This window comes from Pygoscelis adeliae, unplaced genomic scaffold (genome assembly GCF_000699105.1).
Source record: "Pygoscelis adeliae isolate BGI_AS28 unplaced genomic scaffold, ASM69910v1 Scaffold154, whole genome shotgun sequence".
Classification (NCBI taxonomy): domain Eukaryota; kingdom Metazoa; phylum Chordata; class Aves; order Sphenisciformes; family Spheniscidae; genus Pygoscelis; species Pygoscelis adeliae.
Window position 1 is genome coordinate 5686998 of NW_008825113.1, and position 19861 is coordinate 5706858.

At 49.7% G+C, this 19861-nt stretch overlaps 1 protein-coding gene across 2 annotated transcripts in view; it reads left to right on the forward strand.

The window, feature by feature from the left end:
• The first annotated feature begins 7817 nt into the window (after positions 1-7817).
• The window catches only part of PDE9A (phosphodiesterase 9A), a 48863-nt gene continuing 36819 nt past the window's right edge, over positions 7818-19861 (forward strand). For both annotated transcript variants that reach the window (XM_009327992.1, XM_009327993.1), the window contains exon 1: positions 7818-7886. In XM_009327992.1, coding sequence (XP_009326267.1) covers positions 7818-7886 — 69 coding nt within the window. The remainder of the gene's footprint in view (positions 7887-19861) is intronic.

Here is a 19861-nt window from a genome sequence, read left to right on the forward strand (position 1 = left end):
TTCGGTGTTGTAAGGAGGGGGTGATCGCCAGCGAGCAGACGAGGAGGCACCCAGGGATGAGTCAGGGACGCAGCAATGATTGCCTCCTGCTGTGCACATGTCAGGTCTTTAGCCCAGACACAAAAGTGCATGGACACCCCCACCCCTCAGGCCCCACATCTCGGAAGGCGTGAAATACATTACGCCAGGCTGGCACCGGTATTAGCAACCCTTTGTTAATCTTCGGGTTGCCAAGACTTCAGGCTGTCTGAGGTCTGCTTGTCAGAAAGATGGAAACAGCTGATCTACAGTGAGTCACTGAGCTGCTCAGATGGCAGTTTCCCAAAACAGGCATCTGAAGTAACTTCACTTTCCTGCACCACATAAAATGCCAGGCAGTTTTCTCCAAGTCGAGCCATGTATTGCTTCCCTCCTGTTTGGGAGCACGGGCTGCGGCCCCCGCTCAGGCTTTCCCGCCAAGAGCATGAGCCAGCCTTGTCCAGTAGAGGGAATTGACTTTTCCACTTCTTGGCTATCATCCCTCTGAATGATCTAGCGGGTGACTCCGGACACAGTTAATTTCATTTACTGTTTTCTTATCAGCTCTTGAAAGTTCCAGTTGGGTCTGCTCATTTCTTCCATGACCTTATGAAAATACAGCTTTTACAGCTGGGCTTTCCCAGAAGCCCTAGACCAGGGATGCAGCAGGCTGACTGCATGTGTCGCTAGCAGCTAGTTAGGGTCTGTGTTTACACAGGTATTGCATGCTTCCTATCGTATACAGCAGTGCCTAGGGCAAGATTGCAAGGCACTCAGGTACTCTTGGCTCCACCTCAGTACTTTAAATGAAGGGCTAGGAACAGATAGCTGGATTACAGAGATGGGAAGGGAGTGAGAAATGAAGGGAAGGGTGGAAAATGAAAAGCAGAGAGGGAAGGGAGCCTGTAAATGAAGCTGCGAGGTTGCAGGATTGCTTAATGGAAGAGGGTGCAGCCAAGTCTCTCTGTAGGCAGCTAGCAGCAGCCGGCACCGCGGCATGGGGATGCCCGAGGTCCTGCTCGCTCCTGGCAGGGAGAAGGAGGCCAGCAGAGGGGTCTCCTGGGGAGGTGATGCAAAGTGCTCTTAGCAAAATCAGGACCTAAGGTGGTCTGTGCCACTGCGTTGCAGAGCCTGTGTCAAGGACCTGATGCTAGTGCCGCCAATGAAAAGAAACGCTTGTGGAGGCTGAGCTTCCTCCACACCCAGCAGGGAGCAGGGAAAGGCAATGGGTTTACACCGCTGGGAGACCTTCAGGAAATCGACCTGGGGAGCTGCCAGATACTGCAAGTGCTTTAGAAAACAGATTACTAAAAAAAATTGCTAACATAGAGCTGGAGAAAGAAGTTTTTTTCCTCAGTAGACAAAAGAGGAAAGTCAAGAAATGCCAGATGCTGTAACGGACACACGCTTTCATTAAGTGGAAGGATCGCCCATGGCTTGAGACTGCTCCTTTTCTCCAAGCCAGTACTGTACACACGGACAAGCATTTGTGAGTTAACAGGGTTTGCTATTTTTACTTTCCCAAGATTTAAGCCTATTAACTGGCGTGTGTGAGTGTTGAGACGCAAGCAAGAACTACTGTTACCAGAATTTTAACAACAATTGTGAATTTTAACAACAATTGTAAACAGAATAAAGGCAGTATTATCACCGAGGTGGCCAGCATTGTTGGATTAAAGAGCAAGGCTGGTTCCCAAGTGAGTAATACTACATCTCCAGCCCACGGGGCTGTATATCTGCACCCTGCTGCCCTGGACCAGCCACGTCAGGAGATGCTGCAGCTCCCTTCCAGCCCATGTTCCTGGGGGTTTGCCATGGAAACCAGGATGCGGGCAATTACGGCTGCACCGCATGGATTAGGGCTGAGGCTGGGGTGAGCAACGGACTCAGAAATGGGGCTGGAGCCAAAAGCGAGGTGGAGAGCTGCACTACTGCGTGGTGAAGGGCCAAACATGGGCTTTCAGGACCCATATAGACAAATCATAGAAAGGTCCTGGTATTAATAATCAGTCATTCTGTAATTAGCATTAAATATGATAATTTCCAGGACCGGTCCTGTGGAAACCTGGCAGTGTATAAAAGAAATGGGCAAAGAAGGGAGCTAAAATTTCTGTATACAGCAAGCCATACTCTTCCATAAAATCATAGAATCATAGAATCATTTAGGTTGGAAAAGACCTTTAAGATCATCAAGTCCCACCATTAACCTAGCACTGCCAAGTCCACCACTAAACCATGTCCCTAAGCACCACATCTACACGTCTTTTGAATACCTCCAGGGATGGGGACTCAACCACTTCCCTGGGCAGCCTGTTCCAATGCTTGACAACCCTCTCGGTGAAGAAATTTTTCCTCATGTCCAATCTAAACCTCCCCTCGTGCAACTTGAGGACATTTCCTCTCGTCCTATCGCTTGTTACTTGGAAGAACAGACCGACACCCACCTTCTTGCTACAACCTCCTTGTAGAGTAGTTGTAGAGAGCGATAAGGTCTCCCCTGAGCCTCCTCTTCTCCAGGCTAAACAACCCCAGTTCCCTCAGCCGCTCCTCATAAGACCCTTGTGCTCCAGACCCTTCACCAGCTTCATTGCCCTTCTCTGGACACGATCCAGCACCTCAATGTCTTTCTTGTAGTGAGGGGCCCAAAACTGAACACAGTGTTCGAGGTGCGGCCTCACCAGTGCCGAGTACAGGGGCACGATCCCTTCCCTGCTCCTGCTGGCCACACTATTTCTGATACAGGCCAGGATGCCGTTGGCCTTCTTGGCCACCTGGGCACGCTGCCGGCTCATGTTCAGCCGGCTGTCGACCAGCACCCCCAGGTCCTTTTCCGCCAGGCAGCTTTCCAGCCACTCTTCCCCAAGCCTGTAGCGCTGCATGGGGTTGTTGTGGCCAAAGTGCAGGACCCGGCACTTGGCCTTGTTGAATCTCATACAGTTGGCCTTGGCCCATCGATCCAGCCTGTCCAGGTCCCTCTGCAGCCCTCCATAGGCTTATGGAAAGGAGTGAGAGCTGGACTGAAAAGGTCAGTCGTGCTCTGCAACAGGCGTGATGGAGGAGCTTACGCTGGCATAGCCATCGGTTTAGGTATTAACAGTGTAACTGCCAAGGAAAGTTAATTCCTGTACAGATTCAACCCTGACTCACAGGTTTGTGGGGGAAGAAAAATCTAGAAGCAGGAGTGGCAAAACGCCAAAGGTGGTGAAAGGAGGGAGAGCAGACTAAGCGAAGCAGGGAGGTGAAGAGGAGCTGGGAGAGCGAAGGGGAAACCTTCCCAGCTCCAGGGGCTATCAGGTGTTTCAGTAGGTTTGAGGAAAACGGTGTGGAGAGGTAAAGCAGTAGGACGAGGCCCTGTGGGAGTGTGGAGAGAGACAGACACATGCAAGAGACCTACAGCTGATAGAGGGGTACCTGCAAGAGAAGGGATTAGTGGGCAGAGGAAGCAGCTGAGAGGCTTAGATATGGAGTAGGTAAGGAAAAAAGTTGATTTTTAAAAATTATTATTCTCTGCTTTTTCTTCTAGGCAAACTTTATTCAAAATATATCACCGTCCTTACAATACTTGGCTTGAGTCATGCTCCAGCTGCCCATCACCTTCTCAGGCCAGGCTGCACCTTTCCAGTCCCAATGGCCCAGGAAGCATTTCCAAATACAACCTTAGACCCTAATCAGCCCCCTCCATAGGCACCAAGGTACTTTCTGTGCTTTGCAGAAACCCCAAGGTTTTCCCTTCCCAGGCTCAACCACAGGCACCTCTCCCTACCCTTCAGGTGGGGCGAGCTATTTGGTGTTGAGTCCAGCCCCACGCAGCCTCCCCGGGAAGGTGCAGGATAGGGGCAGGCACGACAGGCAGGGCACCAAGAGGTCTCGCTCCATCATGGAGGACAAAGAGAGCCAAATCGTGGCAGAGAGTGAGGAAACAGGGTTCAGCGATGACTCGTGGAAATCCGTTTCTCTGAGGAAAAGTGAATGGGAGATCTTTCACTGAAAGGTTTGACTTATCTGGCTTTTTTTTCTCATCTAAATCCCTTTGAAGGGGATTACCGCCCTGCACTCCCCCAGTTTGGATGTGCAGCTGCTCACAGCAGGTTGCAAGGGGCACTTCATTTCTTGAGTGCTGCAGGAAAACTAGGTTTTAGAGAGGCTGGGGGTCATGTTCTGCAGTGGGTGCCACCATGTGAGCACAGCGACTTCAGGATTGGTGAAGCGAGCCCTGGAAACCCTGTCCCATGGCTGTAAATAGGTGACTGTGATTGATGGGGATGCTTCGGAGAAAGGACAGATTTTGGGAGACTATTGCAAAAGGATGTTGCCACCTCAAGGCATGTCTGACAGGGGCAGCTCCTCGGAGGGGCCACACAGGCTGGCAGTCCATGGGAAAGGCGAGCGGAGGCCGCGGAGGTGCTGTCCCTGCCTTGCCCTCGACGGCTCGCCACCTCGGTCCCTTCTGCATAGTTGCAGCTGTGGGCAGAGGGGACAGAGTGGACGGGGATGGTGCCATGCCACCCCATGCCAGCCCTGCGTGGAGACTGGCTGGGGCAGCCCTCTTCATCCCTAAAGCTTTACACTCACCCTTTAAGCAGGGTTTGCAGCAGGGGGGATCTCGACCCGTGTAAAGACAGTGTGGATGTTTTGTGCCTTGACAGCAGTGAGTCCAAGTGCAAACCGTGTGTGATCTGAATATCCAACAGTTACACCTTGGAAGCTCTAATAAAGCTGCCTCTGAACCGCATACATGGAGCAGAGGCCGGGACTGGGAGACAGAGGCACCTTTTTTACTCCTTGGGCGCACCCACCGGGGTAAGTGACATCTTGCTGGGGCACTGCCAGATCGTCGGGCCAAAGGCTCAAGCCCCGCAGCCCTCTGAAAGCCACATCTGCTTATAAGGGTTGTGTGTACAACGTGCTGTGTGTTGGCCTCGGTAAACAACTTAGCAGAGAAGGCAAAGCAGAGCTGTGCTACACTTGACATGCCGCCTGCCGTCTGGGGGATAATAGCTTAGTGCTCGTCAAAATGCTCCTTTGAGGCAAACGATGGAGAAACATCGTCTGGCGCTGTATTGCCAGGATTTGGCCCAGCTGATGAACAGTTGAAGGGTTCGAAAAGATAGGATAATTCTTCCAAGTCATTTTTGCCCCGCGTTGCACCGCGCATAATGAAATAAGGAGATTCGGGAGGGTTAAACCAGCTAAAGGAAGGCAGCGATCTCACAGAGCTGCACATCCTCTTTGATGAACACCATCTTTTGTCACATTTCAGGCATGGGCCTGAGCTGTGCCTTAGATTGCATCAGGCTTTTACCATAATTTCTGAGAGTTCAGCTTTTGTATATTCACTTCTACAAGAAAAGTTCTTGAAAAGTGCAGTAGTCAGCAATTTTACAGCAAAGCAATTTTTCCAACAAGTATTAATGTAATTAAGGGGGGATGGGATGTGTGCTGGAGCTTAAGAAACACAATTTAAATACACAGGGACAATAGATATGACAAGGAGGATGGAGAGGCAGGAACAGGATCATCACCTGGATTTCGGAGCCTGTCTTTTTGCTGGCTGGAGAAGCTAGTCACTTTTTAAAATAGAAATCAAAAGGTGGATGCTCACCGATGTGAGATTCTGATCATTAGATGTCTCAATGACGTGCGATCAAATCCTGCAATGCATCAGTGACTTCGTCTGACCACTCTTGGAGTGGGTCATCACGGGGGGAGATCTCAGCCTCCCCCTCTACAAGACCCAACGCCCCATGTGCATCTCCCAGTGTGAGTGCTTTTGCTGCCTCTTTCTAAATGGCTGCATTTTTGTCATCGTGGCCATCTTCCTCAGGTACCGGCTGCTTGTCAAGGCCAATCAAGTCACTCAGGAGTGAATCATGGTAAAACAAGGTTAAGGCAATGCTTAGCAGAGCAGGGTATGAAATGATTGGTCCCAGAAGTCCCGACTGATGTACAGAAGCAGAGTGGGGTTGATGTGAAAGGGCTCTTGCAAGTGGGAGAGGCTGCGCCCACCTCAGAATAGCCATGGGGATAGCCTACGGGATAGCCTCCAGGATAGCCTAGGGGATTAGCCTCCAGGATAGCTTACAGGATAGCCTATGGGATAGACTGCAAAATAGCCTAGAGAGGATAGCCTGGGCGGTAGCCTCCAGGACAGCTTACAGGATAGACTGTTACATAGCCTAGGGAATAGCTTACAGGATAGCCCATGGGATAGCCCTACAGTGGCAAGGACTCCCTCCTGGAAGACTTAAGTGCCTGCTCCAAGCTGGCAGAGGAAGGATATGAAGCGAAGGCTTGCACCCCCCCCAGAAAAAGTCACCTTGCCGCTGGCTCTGAGGGCATTAGGAGTACCGCTGGCTTCGGTCCGAAAGGCCAGCCTGGCTCTGGCTCCCAGACTGGCTCCAGGACCCACTCAGCCCCGCCGGCTCTTACGAATCCCCTTCGGACAGCGAACGAGCCCTGCCTGCGTGGTGCAGGGGGCAGCCGAGGCTGCACTTCATGCCGTGCTGTAGCCCGCAGGGCCACGTTGGCCTCCTCTGCACGTCAGTTGTGCCTCGCTTATGTTGCAGCAGGGGCCTGGGGGTGGGCAGGGAAGGCAGCACCGACCCTGCTTCCACAAGCCCAACTCTCCCAGACTGCAGCGCAAAAGAGGCCAGGAAATGTTTTCGCAGCTTCTCTGTCAGAAGCCTCACAAAACACCGAGAACTAACACTTGCAGGACTATTTCCAGCTGCTGTGCATGCTTGCAGCCCACCAGACAGCCTCTCACCTGCGAGGGCGGAGGAGATGCTGTCTCCAAAGCTCTCTCCCCTCTGTGACCGAGTGTCACCCGCCGCTGCTTCAGCTCCCCACAAGCGCAGGCACTACAGCACAGCACAGACATGCAGCAGATGGCATTTGGCATCCGCTCAGAGAATCGACCGTCGGATGCTTTGCTTCCTCCTGGTTTTTGGCTGTGCCTTCCCATGGGAGATGCCTTTGCCAGGATACTTCACGTTCCCTTAAATCACAAATTCCTTCGCTCCAGGGGCGGCACGGAGGGTGTTGGGTGAGAGCATGGGCTTTACACTTTCGTCATGCTTCTGAAGCTTACAGAGAAAAAAAAGCTGCTGCTTTTTCTTTCTGTCCTTGTAATGATAACAGGAGGGATGTGGACATTAAGCTGCCAAGTTTGGGCTGAGACGGTCCGAGCCCTGGCTGCGGCGGGTGAATGAAAGGACACTCCCAGCGCAGGGCATGGCTGGGAGCCTGTCACACCACTTGCAGGGTGCGGGCAGCTCACCGGAAGGGTCGTCGCTAATTAATAATTACGGTCCTATTTCACCACAGAAACAAATGACACCTCTCACCAGCCTAACGAAGGAGGTTTAGCCCCCCCACCCCAGCCCCCCCGGGGGATAAGTGCCACTTGGCCTTGTGTGTAAGAGGAGCTCGTCGGCCCCAGGGTCAGAGCTACAATGCAGCTGCCCAGCAGCTCTCAGCCCTAAAGCCGAGAGGGGTTGTTGCTATGGGAATCGAGAGGGCACTTGCAGACAGCATCTGGAGCCTGTGTCTTTCCCTGTCCAAGGCAGCTGGATTTGGAGGGAAGCAAAACTAAAAGGAGGTGGCAGAGAGAGACAGAGGCACAGCAAAATGCATGCATGTTAGAGGAGGGACCTTCCCAGAATGAGAGTACAGTGGGATACAGAAGAGCGGGGACACCAAACTGTCAGGCAGCGGTGGCTCGGCTTGGTAGGATAAACCTTATTTTCTGCTCTGTCTGACATTGGAAAAAGATCCAGTGAAAGCCCGACTGTAACAAGATGGGATCTGCCTCCTCAACTTACCGGCCCAAGTGTATTTATTTGGATATTGATGGAAGAATTCAAAAGGTACTTTTGCTGTTTTTCACAACGTAGTGTTTCCGGACGCAGCAGCAGCTGCGGGCTGTGTTTGCTGCACGATCTATTTCTGTAACGCGAGTTAGACGCGTGTTTGCATTCAGCGCCGTTGCAGGCTTCACATCTCTTTTTAAGGGGAGGGGGGGGATCTTGAGTGGCTTCTGCTTTGTACACGGATGTTTATTTAAAGGGGAAGGGGAGGCTGGCAGCAGGGGAGCGCTGGGCACTGCCAGCTCTCACTGCCTGTGTGGGGACCCTTGGTTTAGCAGCCGTGTAGGCTTCCTCTCCCGGAGCAGCGTTGCGACATGTTTACAAAGTTTTGCCTGCAGAGAGGTTTTCACCTAAGAAGTGGGAGCCGGAAAGCACAGTGTGCCGAGTGATTTGGAGATTGCCTGCCGGAGGGTTTTAGCGATGGGCATTTTCCTACCACCAAGCTGAACGGCAGGCAGGTGCCCGGCTGTTGTGCGATGGGGTGTGCTGCTGCATCGGTGGGGGGCTGCGGGTCCCTGCCACCTTTGCCAAGTTGTTCGTAAATGGCGATAAACATTAATTAAAACTTCCACTTCCATTAGCCTGCCTTGTTTGCTTAACTACGGTTCACAGCACAGGGGAAACTGCGGGAGAAATGTGTTCTGGCTAAAAGGGAGAGCTTGCACACTGCAGACAGCCCACTGCTTTTAAACAGAAACAATGCCGCCGCATTTTTGTAAGTCATCTTTTTCTTCTTTTTGTCAGCAATTCTTTGGCCACAAACCAAGTGCCTTTTTTGTAACAGAGTGAAAGCGGCTGCGAGGATCAAGAGCAACTAAACTCTGACTTGCAAAATTCAAATCTCTCTCTCTCGTCTTCCTGCTCTAAATCTTCATTTCACCCAGCCTTGCCTTTTGTTTCTCCTTTAAAAAGGAAGAGCAAAGGTACCCTTTCCCTTCCCTCCCCTTTGCTGTACGAGTGACCGCAGAAATGAGGCAAAGGGAAAGCTGATACTCACAGTCCCGTCCCACCGCACACGCCTCCGTTGCCTGTGGTCCCCTCTGCCACTGCCCTGGAGACCCACCGTGACTGCCAGAGTCCTGTCCTCAGGAACAAGACCTCAGAGAATCCAAATCTGCGCCGGGTCCCCCACAGCAGGCTGCTCCTCTTCATCCATCTCGGGGCTTAGACGTGACGAAGGTCCCTCTGCTGCCACGGACTCCTCCACACCGGCGTGCGGGAGCGTGCTGGCTCTGCTGACCTGAAGGCGCCGCTTCTCTTTTGCCAGGGCTTAATGAGTTGGTCACCTGGCAGCCCCCAGAAGCAAGGCTTGTACGGAGCTCCCTGGCACCTTTACTGTTTCGGTGTTTTGAAAGGGTGGCAAGTATTTCCATAGATGTTGGTAAAGCACATAGTCTGTTGTCTACTCTGGTTTTAAAAAAACCCAGCATTTCTCAGAATCAGTCTCTGGAGAGTAATTTTGACATTAAAAACGCAGAAGAGGCACAATCGCATGAGCAAGCAAATGCAAACTCAGGCAGCATTGGTTTTTTTGCTCGATAAACGTTATCTGTTTCTTTTGTCAGATGTGAAATTCCATCTGTGCAATGTTTGGAAGGATTCCTGCAGTAAAAATGCCGCGTAAATGGGGTTCACCCAGGGGTAAGCAGGGCATATCTCAGATTCTCGTGCCTCCTCAGTAACAACATCATTAGAAAGAGGGAAAAAAAAAAAAAAGCGACCCTTAATCTTCCAAGGAATGCAGTATTGGAGGCTTCTAAAGCGAACTCATTAAATCATGCTAAGCTACTTGTCAAGCCAGTAACAAGGTATGAGTTTCATTATAACAGCACTTGTTGAGTTAGAAAGGGCTCAGCTCCAACTTGTAACTGGTTTGCTGGACACAGCAGAGTCATGCAATAGAACTGGGCATCCTACGATAGCGCTAAGCTGTGATGGCAATTATTCACAGGTAATTCTGTGTTTCTGCAACCTCCTTCAGAATTTCCACCAGTGCGGCCACAGGGCATGCTGCCGACTTTGGGAGAAGTTGTTTCGCCTCGGCACTGGGGTGAATGAAGGGACACACCAGGCTCAGAGAGCCGCACGTTGCCTCCCCCAGGAACCTGCGCATTGCAGATGAGCACTTGAAAGCGCTCTGCAACAGCAGTGTTGAATTAAGCTAAGTAGGACCATGTATTGGCAGGTCCGGGGGGCACAGCGGGGAGAGCAAAGGGGCACGGCGATTGTTGGAGGAGAGTTTTCTGGCTTTGAAACCCTTCTCAGCGGTTGTTGAAATAAAGGAGGTACCATTAGCAGGGGTCGAACGCAGGACCACGCCTGAGGCCAGCACGTCCCAGAGGAAGGGCTGAGGTCCATACCTGCAAGGCCAGCGTCACGAACACCCAGGAGTCCAGTAGCCTCCTGCGGGAGGGCGGTGGGAGGCTGAGAGCAGAGGGGAGCCCAGCCCAGTGCTGCAGTGCATCACTCCTACATCACACTGGGGAAGCCTAGCCCTTGTCTCAATAACTTCCTCGGCTCCTGCCCTTTCCCCTCGGACCCATCCTGCCTGCACCCACAAAGGCTCCCGGTCATTTGTCAGTTTGATAAACTGACCTTTCAGAGGCACGGGCTCTTCACCAAAGCTGACCGCAGGGACGGGCTCTCCTCCAGTGGGCAGAGTTGACTGAGCATCTCCCCATGCTGGGGCAGCAAGGGCTCTGCTTTGGGAGAGACATGGGATGACCCACGCCGGTGCAGCAGACACCAACCGTGGAACCCTCCACAGGCACCTGAGCTAAAGATCCCCAAAGGGGTGGCTTTTGTGTCCACCAGGGGGAGGCTTCAGGCTGCTGGTAGCTGTGTCCCGGCCAAGGGGCAGAGGATGGGGGTCTCCCGTGGGGCGGCCGCCTGCCGAGCTGGTGGAGGTAGAGCCGAACACAAATCAGGAGGTGGAGGGGACAGCCGTGCCAGGGCCGCTGGAGAGGGAAGATCAAAGGCTTTGCAGCGTTACAGCCACATGCTGAACCAGGGCTCTGTGCAAACCGGCTTCAAAAAGGTCACTTGTTCTTGGAACTGGTTGAAAAATGAAGTTACATTGTAATGCGCTTCCTATCCAGTGCCTATGTAAAGGGGATGCACGCCTGGGGGAAACAAGCACAGCTGGGTTTATTTATTTTTAAAGGATTGTCTTGCCCAGAGGCACCCAGCAGTTCATTACCCGCTTGCCCAGGCACACACCTCCCTCCGCGCTTCGCACATGTGCCCGGGGCTTAGCACACCCCTGAAACATGTCTGTGTCCCACCCTGCCACAGCCTGGTCTGCTGCCGCGCAAAGGAGAAGACGGCAGGCCAGGGGGAAGCCATGGCCGTGTTTCATATAGGGTAAGGTGATCTCACAGTGCCACCGTGGATGGGGATTTCTCGTTCCTGGAGTGCCACAAGATGGGGTCGAGCACCCAAGCCCCCAACCTGCCAGCAGAGAAGTGAGGTTTGCTCTGCCAAACTTAAGCTGGATCTAGAGTCTTATTTTCCTTCATAATGTTATTAACCCTTTGGCTGCGTTTTTAAGAAAAATTCCTATTGAGTCTTTCAAATTAAAAATCCACCAGCAAGAAAATGTTCCCCAGCCCATGCCCAAATTTTCTCCATGAAGAAACTACTGGGGAACATTTTCTTTTAACTTTTGAGATTTAAATGGTAGCAGAGCCAAACCAGCCAGTGGCCGTATCCCCAGATGGGTGGCTTCATGGCTCTCATTTTCAAATGTCACAGGTAGTGGCTTTGCTCACAGAGTTGTAAGGAGTTCCTCTGAGAAAAATGCTTAATTCAAGAGGATTTCTGTTTCCAGTGTCTTAATCAGCATCACATTTGTAACAAGGATGGAAAGTCAGAGGGGTACAGAGCCTGAGCTAACTGGAAAAAAGAAAAGGACCACCACCTTTGTCAAGGGTTCAAGGAAATCACTCAGGATGGTATTTTCTTCCTCTTCAGAAAGCAAGTAAAGAATTTTGGAGCCGTTTTGCTGGTTGACTGGGTCATTCTGGATGCCAAACAGAGAAATGACCTTTTTTTTTTCTCAAAGAAATGTATCGAATTCAACCTTTCTGGGTGTCTACTGTACTGACCTGTGGAGCAGGACACTGATCCATCCACAGCCATTGTTCTTCTTTGCCCAAGGTCCACGATGAACAGAACAAAGCTAAGACTGCGTTTTGGTGCTGTGGTTATTGCACTGAAACGTCAGTGCATAGGAATAATTTCTGTCATGTGAGATTTTCTTTTTAATTAGAGCAACAGCAACTGTGGTATAAATGCCTAGACTCTAGCAAACCCAACAGATTCTTCCAAAGCTTGCTGTGCTATTTTTAACACGCCAAACTAGATTCAGATTCAAAACAAAACACAGCAGAAAAATAATAGCGTGATGATCCGTTCAATATTTTTGCATCCCCGTGACTCTCTCAGCACAGCAGGGCAAGCATGCTCTGTGGTGCCCGTGGACCCAATTCCCTGTCTGTTTGGACCAGGGATTTAGGGCAATACCCTTTCAGCTGCCGACCATCAGAGGGGTGCACAGAGGTGGGGTTCCCAGGCAGTCGGGACATGGAGAGCTCTGGGGGCTGCTCTGCCTGGCTGGTGTTGGCAGGTTCCTCCCGCACATGGACAAGCCGATGCCAAAACCCTCTTTAGCATGGTGAGGCATAAGTATGGTTTTGTGGGAGCGAGGCCATTTTCTTAGTGCTGGCAGATCTCTGTGGGCAAGGGAGGGTGCAGGGCAGCACAGCCTGAGTCTGGCCAGTGGTCTCGGCTCGCCTCGGCTCTCTGATTTTAGCTGGCCCTGGTGAATTCAAGGCGGCTGCATGTTCTTGTTGTAAAGCAGCAAGAAATGAACAGCGGGTTTCTAAAACTGCATCACATTACAGCACATAAACATTTTAAAGAGTAAAAATGGCTTAAAACCAGGCTTTTAAAACAGTGAGAGAAAATGCCATACTTGAGGCCTCTCTCTCCCCTACTCCCCCTTCTCTTTCCTCCCCAGCGAGGGATCCTCGGAGCATTTAGAGAGCCAAACCATAATCCTAGCACAGCTCCGTAATTCCAGCATAGCTCCATCATTCTTCTGTACCCATCACCCAAAAAGGCTCATTTACTGCTGTTTATCTTTCTGAAGTCACATGCAGTCTATCATAGTTATTACAGTTTATGCTCACGTTAGCCAAGGCAAAGTGTAGGTCTAACACTCTCCCGCCAGCCTTACCTATGGATTCAGACAAGCCAACCGTAGCAACTTATGCTACTCGCAGACAAACTCTTTTGGCTTAATACAAACAAGACAAAACCATTCTGTTTCTATCACCTTTCTAGTGAACTTACTTCTACAGCTGCAAATTGGCCTTTCACTGGCCTCTCACCATACCTGTTTTTCCTTACTCCATTAACTAACATTACCCTTCTGACAGTCCTGTATTATCAAGCGTGTTGTAATGTCAGATGCTAATTGTGTGAGTAGTTTTGAAACAAGCAGCCTAGCTTCACTCACATTTAGTGAGGACATTTGGTGCTAAAGCATGCTTATTATCCAGTTTACAAAACATTTCAAACTTAATGCATTAATGTGCTACAGGGTTAATTGCACTTAGTACTCCATTAGCAGCAACCGCGTGTCCTTTTTACGTTAAGTAAAGCCAGAGTATAGACATTTCTGTCATTTGTCAAAGGATGAAATACTTTTATGTCTGCTGCAGAAAATAAGAAACTTTCAGCTCAGCCTCTCATGACCAGCCTTGCTGGATCCTGGTTACATTCTGCCATTAATCATTAGCACCGCAAGATTGAATAGTAGCAATATGTCCCTTAGTATAGTCAGCAGGTTGCACAAGGCTCTCTTTAACGTAACTTGGCTTCCTCTACGAGCCCCAGCGACTCTAAAAAGTAATGAGATCCTTCCTTGCTCATAGTGACAGAGCCAACCCCCGCCATGCCGTCCCCCTCAATGGACATCCAAGATTGCCCTGGGGGTCACACGTATGAGTGTATCTCAGACATTTTCTCTTGCCTGAAAAGAGAAAATCTCTTTTGCCATAGCGCTCTGTTCAGGGATGTTATAAGGATGGGAATTGCGACTTACCATATAGCCACGTGCCTCGGGAGCCTGATATGTCAGCTCTGTCTGGCGGCTCCTGTTTCTCATTTTAGGGTAACTTATATAATTAGGAAACTAATGGGATTCACCCCACTTAACTGTTAACCATAGCCATCTAAAAGTTAGTGATGACTGCTCCAAGCTAGTCACACAGGTTCCCCTGTAGTCACTGGGGAGGTGGGTGGTACCTCCAGAGGATGATTCATCCCATCTAAAACCAGGTTTTGGGGACGTGTGGGCTGATTTACCCTTTGGCAGTTGTCTTCTTTCTCTGCTGGCAAGAGAGGGAGTCTAGCAGAGCAACATGCATGGGATGCCAAACTTGTAGATGTTTGAAGTTACGTCAGACGAATCCCACCCGTACATTCCACTTAGGTGTCGTGCTGAAATGAATGTTGTCAAGCCACGTCACTGCCCGAAAGTAAGTGTGAATCAGCAGGACTGCAGAGCTCCGGTTGTTGGAAGTAAAACATCTACCACGCCTCTCATCCTCTAACAGAAGCAGTGTTTGAAGAGCCCGGGGGGAGCCTTCATTTTTGCTTGGTCTCTCAGCGGAGGGCTCTTGCGCTTTCTTCCCCACACACGCACGTGCACACACGCACTTATTCTCTGCTCCTCTCTTAGAGAAGCTCCTACTGCATCAAACAGATGGCAAATCTGGCATACTTTTTTTAATGCTGCCTAACATTTGAAGCTCAGATAAATTGAGTGGTTTTCCGAATATCGACTGTTAATTAGTGTGAGAAATAAAAAACAGGTATTTTGGATATAGCTGGGCTCATGCTATGCCCGTATCTGAATTCAAAGAATGAGAAACCTGGGAGATGTTTAGATGTGGGGTTTTAGTTAAGGCTTCTGTTGGATATTGGGAACTATGACTGATAAGGTCATTTATCACCATTTGTTGAGGAAGACTTACTTGCTTACATGTTTAGAAATATGAATTCCTTCCAGTGATTTCTACAGAGTGGTATCTAAAAGTTCTGGATCCTGCTTCATTTTGATATGAACAACAAAGACCGCTGGAGAGATGGGGAAAATCACAACGAAAAATTTCACGTCAGCCTTCTGCCTTAGCAATTCAGAAATTCTCCGTGAAAGCTGCTGTTACAGAAGCAACAACAATTTTCACAGTCCCTGCAAGATACATAACTGAGTTTCACCAGACTTTTTCCGGACACACTCTCCTCCAATCTCATTAATGAAAGATTGTCATTTTAGATTGCTTCAACTCCGCACTTTCAGCCCTGTCTCTGAACATTGCTCACTGAGCTGAATGAAAGACATCACCACGTGCTAAAAGTCTTGAACAGATCAGGTTGAGACCAGCAAAAGGAAGTAGGACTGGACACTGAGGATAGGCGGCTTTGAAAATATGTCTGCATTATTTATTTAGGAATTTTACTAGGGTAAAAAAAACCAAACACGAGTTAAATTCTTGGAAGAAAACTCAATTACCAACAACAGATCAGAACAGGATAACATTCTGGATACATTTTACAGTTTATAGAGAGGATTAGCTGCTCTGAGGATCAAATATAGAACAGAAATTGGATTTGTAGGCTGTGTTTTTACACATCCTATCTGAAAGCAAAATATAATGTGATTAGTTGTAAGCTGGTAGGTTGCAGAGTATATGCACTATGGTTCCTTAGTAATATCTCCATCACAATTCTTAATATTGAACTGCTCCTCTGCGTGGGAAAGCCAGCCAGCTTAATCCCTACTCTTTCTGAGAGAGCTTTTAAAATCCTTGTCCTCGACCAGAGGTGGATACTATGGATTAAGAGACAATGGCCCCTTATTTCAGAAGAGGAAGATGTTTCCAAAAATGCAGAACTATCACCAGGAAAGAAACCAGTCCCACAGAAGTGAGCTCTGGGCCAGGAACCAGGCATCCCCATCTAGTCATGCTGTCATACTTCACAGTCACTGCATGCTCCATCAAAATATTATTTCCACTCCAAAAAGCCTCAGTTATTATTCATTCTGCTTTTCCCCCCTTTGCTTCATGTTACTTTCCAGGGCAGGCAGACAACGTTCCCCACTTAAATCAAATGGCTACTTCTTGGTCTTGATGAAGAATTACTGAAATGATCAAGCTGAGCATTCAGGGAAGACTAGTTTTCCTGTCTTTTTTTTCTACACATGGTAGAAGTTTTGCTAACAGTAACAAGAACAGAAGTATGAAATAATGTTAACTCTCAAATGGGGGAAATTAATTGTTTGCAGATGCTGCATCATTTTTGAGGAATACATTCATTTTCTTCCGGGCACAAATTCAAGGGAGATGCAATTTACAGGGTTTATATGTGGCTGATTTTCTTAATGGCATTTAGTCATCAATCTGCAGGCTGAAGCAGAGGCCTCTGTTTCCCTTTCCCATGCGGCGTATCACCTCTGTGACTCTGCTTACATGATTTTGGATCTGCCTTTGCTTTCAGAAATCACACTGGCAAATGAGTGTCTTGTGTTGTCCAGTCTTGCAGGAGACTCTCATGCCACCAGGCAATATTGGAGTCCCTGTGTCTACTCTTTCTCGTAGGAGGTGCGTCAGGAGCTGCATCCCTGGCTTTTTTGGGCTGGCTGACCTGCGTGACTATGCACTTTGTTGACGTGTATTATGGGGAAACCTGTGTGTGCCTATACATGCATGACCTTAACCCACTACCACAGCTGTAGAAACTGCTGTGGTCTCCTGCCTTTGGCTTCTGTTATGCTCCATAGCAAGGTCTCAGTCCTGTCCTAAGCAGTGATTTCTTCCATCGCTGGACACTAATGCAGAGAGCGAGGTGCTGTGAGACACGTCGTAGCAGTGGCTTGCCACCCAGGGGTAGGAACAGGGACCTAAGCAAGATGATGACTGTGGGTCAGAGACAGCTGAGACAGGTTTGAAGGGAGATGAAGTCCCTCACTGCTGACTGTGGGATAAGACCCACAAACAGTTCCAGAAAAGTATCGTCAGGGAGGCCTGGGCTGAAGAGCAATGGCTTCAGGACATCTGCCCAAGTAAGGACATCTTCACAGGACTGGGTAAGATGCTCACTTCTCCACCCAGTGCCGACAGGGCTGCCTATCCTCAAAGCTGCAGGTCAACCATCTTCCGTGGTCACAGGAGAAACCATGTGTCCCATCTGGCTGAAGCATGGCTGCAAGCCAAATGTCACTGTATTGCCTTCATGCTGCTAATGTCCCTGCAATGATAATGGACTTTAGGGAAATAGGATTCCTATACTGTGCTGGAGCCATCAATAATACAGTACTGTCCTCCTGTCTCTCCAAAATACATTCCAGTCATATTCCATCACAACTGACATCGACTTTATTGGGAACATAAACCTGCAGGCAATAACAGGAACAATTGCATATTGCCGGGACACGTCTGAGGCTGGCTGCTTTGCTTTAGAACAGAAGGAAGCTGGTCAGAAAAGCTCAGCAGGTTGCAATAGAAGAAAACTTTAGTAGCATATGCTCTTTGATTAAAAAAAACCAACCAGCTGAGGACAACCACCCTGAGATGAGTATCGAAGTGTGGTGGGTGATTCACAAATCCACTTTTAGCTAACTTAAGTAAAAATACCAAGTATGGAAAGCTAAAAAGCATGTATAGAGAAAGCTCATAAGCTAGAAAATAGCACTTACAGTCTTTCTTTTGCTTCCCACTCTTTCGCTATTACATGGAGTAAAGGAGCATTAAAATTCATCCTCAATGCGTTGAAAGCTCCTGCTGCTTTCTGTGAGTCAGGCTGGCTTTCTTACCTTTAATGTTTTTTAATTTTTTTTTTTTTGCTAATCCTCTTCTCTCTTATCTGTCCCGGTCAATAATAATTGATTTCCAGAATAAGAAACCTCAATACCTGAAATAGCACTCCCAGCACATCACAAGCCTTTACCCTCTGTTCAGGGTAAATTAACATCATCTCCTCAGTTACTGCATGTACCAGTTGTTGTACCCTCCAATACTCTGTCAGCTGATTTTAGCAGCTGTCACTCCGGTAGGATGCTGTGTTCTGCTGGGAGTGGGGTTTAAGCCCTATCTGAACTTGACTGGCTGTGTTTTATTGCTTTGATTGCTGCTGTATTTTAATAACTGAGGGTCCGATCACTGGGCAAAGCAGGCTTTTAAAACACACCTGGGCATTAATCCCACCCATTGCCCCGGTAGGAGTTACTAACTACCTCAGCAATCAAGTGCCTTGATGTTTTGTAAAGTAAAGATATTGCCTGGTGTAATCTCATCTGGGTCGGAAAACGGGGAAGGTGGGTGTGCACGCACGTATCAGTCACAGCCACCTCTTGAGGTGACCAATATTGCTCTCTTCTCTACCACAAAACCCCTGACGCTTCCCTCAAGAGTAAGAGGGCTCCTCACCAGCTGTGAAAACTGAGGTCTGAAGCCTTGCTTCAGCATCACCTCGAGTGTCGGTGCGTCACACCCCAGGAACAACAGGACTTAGCCAGGCTGGCCAGATCTTGCCATTTTGTCCTGACTCTCCCAATACTTCAGGCTCACAATGTCCTGAGCATCAGCAGCTCCTCGTGGCAGAACATCCTGCGGGCTGTCCCATGGCTTCACCATTGCCAGTGGCAGAGGTCCGGGTCAGCGCCACACGACACCGCTGAGTGAGAGATTTCCCCTGGTGTCTGAAAGGCACGTGGGAACCGTGTTATTGCAACGCTATTACGATTTAGGAATTAAAGCACTCAAAGACCAAGACTGCTGGAGTGAGGCTGCAGGCTTAACTAACTCCTGGCACCTACACCTTTCGGAAGGGTCTTTAATGAGATGGTGACACACTATTTTTCCAGCATGATCCTCACCTTGCAGAACACATGGGGCCTGCTCGACCAACCAGATCCGGGGAGGGCGGCGGCAGCCCCTGCTGCCTGCAGCCCCCACTGCCTGCAGCCCCCGCTGCCCACAGCCCCTGCATCCTCCTGGCAGCATGAAGCAAGGCAGTGAAAACAAACCATTGGAAGGATATCCCGGGTGGATGTTCCTCATTTTCTGGGTCACCAGCCCCGAGGCTGATCTGTGGGCGTGCACATCCCCTGTGCCCGCGATGGACGGCAATGGGAACTGTGCCTGAGGATATGGGATGCTACGGGTGGTCATGAGAGGTGGAAAATAGCACTTCCAACAAGGCACCTGCAAGGATAAGAGACTTTTGACCTTGCTCTCCCTGTGCCTCAGACCTCATCTGTAAAATATCACTTTCTTGCTCCTCCTGAGTTTTGCCATTAGGTCTCCACAAGTCCCTTTGAGCTGCTGCATCCCGAACCCAGTTGCTCTGTGGCTATTTCTTCTTTGGGGGCACGAGGCAGCTGAGCTCCAGCGCTGGCCAGGGAAGCTGCCCTGCTCCACACCACCGCTGGCCCTCGCAGCCTGCAGCCACCCTGTTAACACAAGCAGCCCCCAGACAAATCAGCCCTGCCACTCACTGTTGTTCCTGGCTTTGAAAAGATGAGCCGGACCTGACTGCAATGAGGCATTTTATTTCCATGGCAGGTTCAAAGCCTCCACCATAGTCAATCAAAGGGACACAGAGAGGCTTTCTGCCCCCCACCCCAGCTGCAGAAGAGCTTCTCAACCAGGGAGCACCATCACCCCCACGTCCTGGGGGACACAGGAGCCTTGGGGAAAATCGTGGCATAGGATCGCGTCATTGAAGGCTGTATCACAACGGGATCAAGGGGATGTTGCGTTCCGAGACCCACCGCTCGAACAGTTTTCTCCACATAGGGGCTGCCTGGCGTGTGTGGAAGGGCAGGGTGATGAAGAGGTGTTTGGGGGCATGGGAAGGTAACAGTGGCAAATTTTGTAATTCAAGGTCTGAGCTCTGACCTAACA